The sequence below is a fragment of the Peromyscus leucopus genome, chromosome 7 (assembly GCF_004664715.2).
Source record: "Peromyscus leucopus breed LL Stock chromosome 7, UCI_PerLeu_2.1, whole genome shotgun sequence".
In the NCBI taxonomy this organism is placed as follows: Eukaryota; Metazoa; Chordata; class Mammalia; order Rodentia; family Cricetidae; genus Peromyscus; species Peromyscus leucopus.
In genome coordinates this window covers 48,106,823-48,116,775 of record NC_051069.1, presented here as the reverse complement: position 1 = coordinate 48,116,775, position 9,953 = coordinate 48,106,823, and the positions used below count along the sequence as shown (strand labels likewise).

At 42.8% G+C, this 9,953-nt stretch overlaps 1 protein-coding gene across 1 annotated transcript; it reads left to right on the top strand.

Moving 5' to 3' along the window:
- The first annotated feature begins 433 nt into the window (after positions 1–433).
- Positions 434–2,188, top strand: LOC114695271 (4-trimethylaminobutyraldehyde dehydrogenase-like). Its single transcript, XM_037207665.1, has one exon. The coding sequence runs from the start codon at positions 545–547 to the stop codon at positions 1,862–1,864; it is 1,320 nt and encodes a 439-aa protein (XP_037063560.1). The 5' UTR covers positions 434–544; the 3' UTR covers positions 1,865–2,188.
- The last annotated feature ends 7,765 nt before the right edge of the window (positions 2,189–9,953 follow it).

Below are 9,953 nucleotides of genomic sequence, written 5' to 3'. Positions count from 1 at the left end.
GAATGTGAGGAGATCAGACCACTTATACACTGTTAGTGAGAATGTAAACTAGTGCAGCCACTCTGGAAATCAGTCTGGAAGTTTTTCAAACAACTAGAGACAGATCTAACATATGACTCAGCTATATGACTATATGTATTACTACAGAGATACTTTCACATCCATGTTATTGCCTCTTTACTCACATACTCAGGAAATGGAATCAATCTCGAAGAAATGGGTAATGAAAATGTGGTACATATACACAATGGAATATTGCTCAGAGTTCAAGCAGGTCAAGCGAAGCAGTGGGGGTGGGGAAATGGAGGGCCAGGGGACCACGTAACCAAAATGAAGTCTGCATGGAGGAACTTTTTGGGAACCGATGATCTTCTAATCAAGGACCTTCATCCTGTTGCAGCCGCTCAACTACTGTGGTGGGGTCCGTGTGGAGCCGGCGGACAGCTGCAGCACGGAGAAGGCGTTCGAGCCGGCCACTGGCAGAGTGATAGCTACTTTACAGTGTTCAGGAGAAAAGGAAGTAGATCTGGCTGTTAAAAATTCAATGCTTGCCTTTAAAAGCTGGAGTAAAAAATCTGGCATGGAGCGTGCCCAAGTCCTTTTAGAGGCTGCCCGGATGATAAAGGAACAGAAAGATGCAATTGCCACCATGGAGACAATCAACAATGGGAAGTCCGTATTTGAGGCCCATCAGGATGTTGACACTTCCTGGCAGTGCCTGGAATACTATGCAGGCCTGGCTGCATCCATGGCAGGAGAGCACATCCAACTCCCAGGAGGATCCTTTGGCTATACCAGAAGAGAGCCACTCGGGGTGTGTGTGCGGATAGGAGCATGGAACTACCCCTTCCAGATTGCCTGTTGGAAGTCTGCTCCTGCTTTGGCCTGTGGTAATGCCATGATCTTTAAGCCCTCTCCCTTCACGCCTGTGTCTGCTTTGCTCCTGGCTGAGATCTATACCAAAGCTGGTGTGCCTCCTGGGCTCTTCAACGTGGTGCAAGGGGGAGCTGCCACAGACCAGTTTCTGTGTCAGCATCCTGAAGTGGCCAAAGTTTCCTTCACTGGATGCGTGCCCACTGGCACGAAGATCATGGAGATGTCAGCTAAAGGAATCAAACCCGTCACTTTGGAACTTGGAGGCAAATCTCCTCTTATCATCTTCGCAGACTGTACCCTGGAGAACGCTGTGAAGGGGGCAATGGTGGCCAACTTCCTCTCACAAGGCCAGGTTTGCTGTAATGGCACTAGAGTGTTTGTGCAAAAGACAATTCTTGATAAATTTATAAAAGAAGTTGTAGAGCAGACTGAAAAGATAAAAATTGGAGACCCCCTTCTGGAAGATACAAGGATGGGCCCACTCATCAATGAGCCACATCTGGAACGAGTCCTTGGGTTTATAAAGTCAGCAAAGAAGCAGGGTGCTACCGTGCTCTATGGTGGAAAGCCGCATGTACCGACGGATCCTAAATTAAAACATGGATTTTACATGACACTTTGCATTTTAACTGATTGCACAGATGACATGACCTGTGTGAGAGAGGAGATCTTTGGACCAGTTATGTCCATTTTATCATTTGAAAATGAAGAAGAGGTTCTGGAGCGGGCCAATGATACCATTTACGGACTGGCGGCTGGTGTCTTTACCAGGAATATCCAGCGGGCTCACAGGGTGGTGGCTCAGCTTCAGGTGGGAACATGCTACATTAACAACTACAACGTCAGTCCGGTGGAGCTGCCCTTTGGTGGATATAAGAAGTCAGGATTTGGCAGAAAGAACGGCTGCGTGACGGTTGAATACTATTCACAGCTCAAGATGGTGTATGTGGAGATGGGTGATGTGGAGTCACCTTTTGAAAACGAGTGAATCCTGTTCCTGTGGTCAGGCTGTGGAATGACCTGGCTGTCCTTACAGCTGTATAACTGAATAGCTTCTTCCACGCAGGCTTTGGGTCATTCAGGATGAGAGAATGGGTCAGTATTGCCCTCTATCTTGCAGTCATCCTTCCCAATTGCAAATGTGCACAAGTGCCTTTCAGACACTAACCAGGGAACTTGTTCTTCCCATAAGTCCCTATGAGGTCTGTAAACCCTAGTAATACACTGCTCAGAACAGGCAGGCCACAGCTCTGCTTGTACACTGTCTATCCCACCAACAATGGCAACTTTCTAGTTTGCTCTAAAGATGCCTTCCTTCCTTCCCTGGGTTCCTGATGAAGGCTTTTATTTGGAGACAGAAAAGTCTTAATACTTGTAGAAAAAGTGATTCATTGGCATTTAAAAAGCTTTTTTTTGTTTGTTTGTTTTTGGTTAGCTCAGTGGGCAAGCCTGATCACCTTAGTTCTATCCCCAGGCCCCACATAAAGGTGGTGTGCCCCTCCCCTGTATCATACACATGCATAATAAATCTATTACAAAAGCTGAAAAAAAAAAAAGAAAAGAAGGAGCTAAATATTTAGGTAGGGATGGAGAAAGGGCAGAGAAAGAGAAGGATGAATTCATTTAAGGATAAATGAATTATGAAACTCCACTAGTTTGTAAACAAATTAACAAGGAGTTGGAACAGAATGCATTAGTGAACAGTGCTGTTCCCTAAGGTGTGGTATATTCAATTAAAATCTCAGTGCCAGGCACAGGGTTTCTCCTTAGGTGTTACTAGGTGCAGAAGACACAGAGGAACCAGAATACCTCAGGCTGTTGCCATGGCTCTTGGTTTCCCACCATAACTAGATCCTGTTGCTGAAGATACCTCACTCTTTTTAGATACAGAGAAACCAATCTAGAACTGACCAGGAAACTCCCCTTGTCTGTGGCTCTTTCATAGTGTTTGAAGGTGCTAGGCAGGCTACTGAGTGAAGAAAACATCAGTGGACCCAGCACTGTATCCTGCATGATACAGTACTGACCTTCCAGGCAAGATGAGCCCATTAGGGCAACAGTGACAAGATTATTTACATGGTAATTAGCTACCTTTCAGTTGTACTTAAGACCTGCTCCACAGGAGGAAACTCCCACCTTGTACTGTAAACATGCTTAAGTCATAGATGCAAAGGGAGACCCAATTGCTGTTTTCTAAATTGTCTCTCAAATTTCCGAATTGTGTCAAATTGCCTTCTAAATGTTCATGTTTAGGCTCATATGTTTATGCTGCTCCCAACCTTGGCCAAAGAAGTGTCCTTTTGTGGTGTGTCATGGTTAACACTTAGATACATTAACTGTTCAAAGTGCTGAGGACAGGTGACCGTGAGTGCTCAGTCAGAGGGAGACTTCGACAACACCCACCTCCCAAGGCTCAGGGGACATTGCAGATCTCGGGTCTTCAGGCTCCTCCCTTGGCCCCGCCTTGTAGGCGTGACAGTTGTCTAAGTCTCAGTGGGGGTTGGAACTTACAGATCCAAGCTGGAATGTCTACCCACTACAGAAGAGGGGGCAGAAATGCTGTCCTCTGATATGACACAGTAGTTGAGCAAATCGTTAGGTCACCAGAAAGCAGTCCCTCAAAGGACAGTGCTGTTGACAGTGCCCTAAGATAATGCACCCGGCTCAAGCTAGGCTAGATTCTTACTGGATAAACAGAACCGTAAACTCAGATTCCTCTGAAACCTAATGACTGTAGGTTTCTGTTTGTCAGGAGAGGCACTGCTTCCCTTCTCCACCCTTGATGGTCAGCTACCATGGGCAAAGTGCATCTTGTTTGTGATTTTACTGAACAGCTTGCATCAGCTCCAAACCCTCCATCCTGCTGATTATCATATAAAATCTACTTGCTTTTTCACAGTCTGCAGCTCTCTGTTCATGTGGGACAGCCCAGCACTTTGTTCCCCAATAAACACCTTTTGCCTATGAAGTGATCTAGTTTGCTGGTTTCACCACACTCACTTACATACATGAATGTACATCAGCTGTGCTTATCTCCATGAAACCCGCATAGGATCAAGCCAGTCAAAAATTCTAGCATGAATGGTACTCCACTCCCAGCTGAGGAGCTAGTCACAGTTGGCAGAAGGAGAGTGATTTTTCTTTAGGTGGGGGAGGTGGCCACAGGTAGTTCCCTAGGACCCAGTGTGGATGACATCAGGTCCATGTGCATATGGGCACTACTAACAGGATTCAATGGGCCACAGAATAAATAACTGATTGATTCTAAAAGGAGGACATGACATTGGGAGGGAGGTGTCACTGGGATTTCTGGAGCAGGAGTTGAAGCGGGGAGGTGAGGGGTAGTTGTGCTACAAAGATGAAATAAAATTAGCATCTCTGAATTATAAATGAAAAAAAAAAATGGGACCTGGGGAGAAGGCTTGGTGGCTTACAGAGGATCTGAGTCGGTTCCTAGCACCCATGTTGAATGACCACAATTGCCTATATATAACTCCAGTTCCAGGGCATCCAGTACCTCTGGGCTCCACAGACACTCGTGCACAGATCCACACACATACATACTTACAATTAACGGTAAAATAAATTAGGAAAATGTGTAAGGACACAACCCAGGAAGAACCAGATGGAGAAGATGCTCACTGAGGTGCCAGGCAGGATTAGGTTGAAGCTTCCCCCTACCTCTGAACATGAATATGATACCCTCCCATCACATTAATGTGTCCACGACTCAAGCTGTTTTATCACCTTGTGTAAGAGTATTTAATGAAAGTCCTATTGTGCTGCAAGTCTGAAAGACCACAGCTAGAAAACCATAAACATACACTAATGACTTCAGTCTGAAGCATAAGGGTAGGTGTAGCACGAATCCTAAAGGGAGGGTCTTATTAATAAAAACAAACCCGGAGCCAGGTGTTGGGGTGAATGCTGGAAGATCAGAGAAGCAGAACAAGCCACAGCCACCTCACCTCCCCAGTTCCTCAGCTGATCCTGTTTCCTCAGACTGGAAGCCTCTGAGTCCTCATCCAGAATGAATCTCAGCTGAACTGTTGCTCAAAAGCCTAAAAGCTTAACCAGGCTCTAGTTCCTGGTCCTCACACCTTATATACCTTTCTGCTTTCTGCCATCACTTCCTGGGATTAAAGGCGTGAGTCACCATGCCTGGCTGTTTCCAGTGTGGCCTTGAACTCACAGAGATCCAGATGGATTTCTGCCTCTGGAATGCTAGGATTAAAGGTGTGTGTGCCACCATTTTCTGGCCTCTCTATCTAGTGGCTGTTCTGTCCTCTGAACCCAGATAAGTTTATTAGGGTGTACAATATTTTGGGGAACACAATTATCACCACAGGTAGGCTGAGAATTCTGAGAAACCTTTGTACTCTTTAGTGACCTGACCTGACTATGGTCTAGAAGGCGCTGAAAAACTGTGAAACACCATGACTGCATGGATAAGACTCTTAATAATAATAATGGTTCTAATAACTCCTTCCAAATCCCATACAAGTTTCCCTTCTTCAGCAAAGTCCAGCCTAGGAAGGCGTTTGTGACTAGATTGTGTTCCTTACGATCTCCATGCCGAAGCCCCAACTCCTCTCTCAACTCACAGTGGGACTATGTTTCAAGACAAGAGTTAGAATTCTGCGTTCACTCCAGCTACGTGACCGCACATGCGCAGTTCAGAAGTTAAGCAAAGGGTCTTGCATCCTACGTCATCAGTGTGTGCTAGTGACGATGTGCGCACAGCGTGGTCACGCAATCAGCACATGTGTGGCGTAGCTCCATAAGCCTGCTTCACCAGAAGCCCTAAAAAAGCCGGATGCAGACCCCACCCTCTCTCTGCTCTGCTCTCTCCCCACACCTCACTGTCTTTCCCTCTGCTCTTCACTCGTGCTCCCCTACCCCACTTCCTCCTAATAAAGCTCTAAAAAAAAAAATACTGGGTTCTGTCATGACCGTGACCTTTCCACATGGTAACCAGCGCCGTTTATCAACCAGTGCCACTTATCATCCATCTCAACAAGGCCTTTAAAAGTGCAATTAAAGTTAAAAAAAAAAAAGTTTGTCATGTGGGCCCTGATTCACTAAGATTGGTGTTATTATTATTAAAGTAAACATCAAAATGAAAAATAAAATACTGAGGAAGAGCCAAGGATGTATGTGCATAGAAGGAAGGTTCCCATGTAGAATAGCAAGCAGGTACCACCTACAGTCTGAAGAGAGACAAGAAACTTCCACAGAGCTGTCCCCTGGCCTTGGCCTTCTACTCTTCAGAACTGTGAAAGAAAAAAATCAGTTTCTATTGTATAAGCTACACAGTCTGTAATATTTTGTTTTGGATAACCCAGAAAATCAATATACAGAGACACCTGAGTGTGGTGATATTTTGTGTTCCAACAAATAAAGCTTGCCTGGAGATCAAAGTGTGGAGCTCACCACTAGAGGGCAGGCAGTGGTGGCACACACCTTTAATCCCAACACTTGGGATCTCATGCCTCTGATCACAATACTTGGAAGGCACCACAAAACGTTAATTCCAAAACTTGGGAGGAGGAAACAAGAAGTGATATGACTGGGTGGAGAGAGGAAGTTATAAGGTGGGGTGGAGAAAGGAGCTTCTCCCTTTGAGTCTGAGGATGCCTAGAGGTAAGAAGTCTTTCTAATGGTTGGTTGCTCTGCTTCTCTGATCTTTCACCCTGATATCTGACTCTGTGTTTTTATAATTAAGACCAATTCAAATTCGTGCTACATCTGGCATCCAACTTTTGGGGCATGAATTCACGAAAAAACCACGTGTCTGTGCTTTGCAGCCACTGGCATAGGCTGGAGCTGTAGATGGCCAGAGTCCCTACCCGGCTGGCTAGCTTTTCCTTCCTTTTGGGATTTTTCTGTTGCAGCCTCTCTGCAGCAAACTTCATAGGCTTTTGGGTTTCAAAAACTGTAAGAGCTAGCCACTTCTACACGTGTGTCCATGTCCTGTCCCCCCCCCCCCCCTCCCTGCAGATCTCTGGTTCTTTGGCTTCTTCTCTCCTGGTAGGTTGTAGGCTTTCCCTGGACCCTCTTCTCTGGCTGCTGCCACACTAGGTAGCTGCCTTGAAAACTCATTTAGGTTTTTACTGTTCTACCCAGAAGCAGTCAGTTTCGCATTTGAATTGCCATCATTAGCAGATTTGGTGAGATAATTGGGAATTCTTAAAGGGAGGAATTAGGTAAAAGAGAGAGGTTTTTTTCCCCATGTTAAAAAAATTGTTACAATGAAGTGAATTAGGTCTCTGTATGTATGATGAATGGTTTAAAAATGGAACAATTAAATGAAGGGATAATCAACTGGGATTGACATAATATTAATTATCATTTTGATAATCTTTATTGTTGGTTTGATAGTTCTCGGTTTATCTTTTAAAAAGTTGGTTGATATGAGTGCCAAGATACAGGCCTTAGAACATCTTACTAAAACAGATCATCAAGCTATTTAGATCCAAACAGAGGAATTTAAAGGAGAACCAATTTCAGTGTTGTATTATAAGGTTAATGAGGAACAGCCTATGGTTTTCAAACAACCAACTCTAGTTTATCCAGTAACCTTACAGGAACTGACAATGAGAGACATCTCCAATGCTGTATAGGAGCTTAATGGACTCCTGTGCAGATGTTAGATTTGAGGAGATTCAAGGAAACAATAGTCTCATATGGCATGCATTCACCTTTTGTGAAGCAAATGTTAAACTCACAGTCAACTTATAATAGAATTATCTCTCAAGACTAGAGAGACTTGGTTATAGCAGTCTAAGAGACTGGGCCTCAGTTACAGTGGAGAACCAGGTAGAAAGATGAGTCTGAGGCCATTGAACAACAAAGTAGGGCTAGAGGTATGGAAATTTTCCAAGACCAACTTTTTGGAGAGGGAGATTATGCTAAAGTACAAAAGCAATCTCTATATAATAACCACACCCTGGATTTATGCCATACAACAGCCTTGAATGTTTGGGACAGAATTGAAGAAATAGGAAAGAAAATTGAATCATTTACTCAAGTTATACAGGGCCTCAAAGAAACCTTCACTGATTTCTTAAAAACATTGACTTGAGCAGTAAATAGAATGACACCAAATTCAGAAGCTAGACAAATAATAATTGAATTTCTCGCTTTTGAAAATGCTAATGCACAATGCAAAAGGGTAATTAGGCTGCTAAAGGCAAGGTCAGCATTTTTGGAGGAAAAGATATAAGATATAATCAATATTGAATTTCATAACCATAATGATGCTTGGATATGAGAGGTGATTTCCAGAGGTTTGAAGAAAAATAGAAGTTTCAAGTGTTTCAATTGTGGTAAACAAAGTCACCTAAAAAGGAATTGTAAACAGTGAGTTACTAGAAACAATGTTTTTTGCGAAGAATAATCCCAACAGAGTGTCCCTCCCTTCTGGATTATGCAGAAGGTGTGGCAAAGGCAGACATTGGACTAATGAATGTAGATCAACAAGAGACAGTCAAGGTAACCCTTTGACATTGGGAAATGCATTGAGGGGCCTTTTCCAACACCTTCCATTCAGTTCAGCCATTTCCTGTCATGGTGGAGTTAACTCCTTCCCAGAGCAATTAAAGAACCTAATGCCTACTGTAAGAAACCATACTGCTCTGGATGATAGAACAGCTTTAGAAAATAAAACAAAAATTTCAGGAGAAACCATAAAGCAAATATTATAAAGGTTCGATTTGAACAAGAGAGACCTTTTGATTAGAAGAGGTGATAGTTCATCAAACAGTGTGACCATTCAATCTAAGATAACATATATGACTAACAAATGCTTCTCATTTGATCAGATATAACTTGCCAAAAGGGAACCTCCCCAAAGTTAGGGTTAGGGCAGGGTTTTGATTTTGTCTTTTCAGGACAATGAAGGCATCCAGCTAAGAAGTCTGAAGACCACTGGACAAATGAGACATCTGAAGAAAAAGGACAAATCATCTAGAAAAAATGTCCCAAGAAAAAGAGTAAATTTGCCTATTAGCATATCACATCTCTAACAGGTTAAAATTTCATAAATCTTTCCAAATGTTTCTGCTGGACAGACATATAATATAAATGGTCTTTTTATAGTCCCAGTTCAATTAAAATTAAAGCTGGCTTTGGAGTTGGAGTGTGGCTTTCTCCTTCTCTTTTAAAAGGAAAATCCAAAATCTGTCTTATGTCAGAAGAACCACCTAATATGGGACAGAAGAAAAACCAAATGTAAGGACTATTCTATTACCACTAATCTCATAATCCTTTGGTTTTATTTTGACTCTTTAAAACTTTTCTTATGGTATGAATATTATATCAAGATTTATAAGACTGATTATACATGTATATTAAACTTTTTGTCATGATATTAATGATTGTATACAGTACTAATTCTAGAAAAAGGCTTCATCCAGCTTCCTGTACATGATTTCAGATTTGAGTCTCTATTAGTTAACTAGGAATTAAGTTTTTGTACTCTGGATGCACATAACAAATATTGATCATTTAACCTCTTTGAGATCTGCTGCATATGACATATACAATGTTTAAGTTTTGGCAGTGACCCATGACCATGCCTAACAGTGACCTTTGAAATCTCCAAAAGGAGGATGGGGCCCCACAATGACGATTCTACTAGTATTATGGTAATGCCACTAAGTTGATAAACACCACTCAAAGATCAGTTTTGGACTACAAACTACTCAGGACAATTTCAAGATGGCTAGCTGAGATGAACCAACCTCACAGATTACTCTAGCCAGGACTTGAGACAAGCCCTGCACTTTCCCATTATGCAAAGACTGGACAACAAATGATATAGATACCTCTACTAGGACTTAACAAATAACCCAAATTTTTCTTTTCAGGATCCCCTAAAGATGCTGTCATCCCCAGACAGGAGGAAGTAATTTTAAGAACAGGATGCCCACATTCCCCAGAGGTAGGGTGGGTGGCTTTTGTTCTTTCAATGAATTATAGATGTTTATCACTGCTTAGGGTGGTTGGTTAAGAGTTGTTATTGGTAATGGTCAGGAAAAATATGAACAAAGGAGGTTTGACTCAGAGTTCTTTTT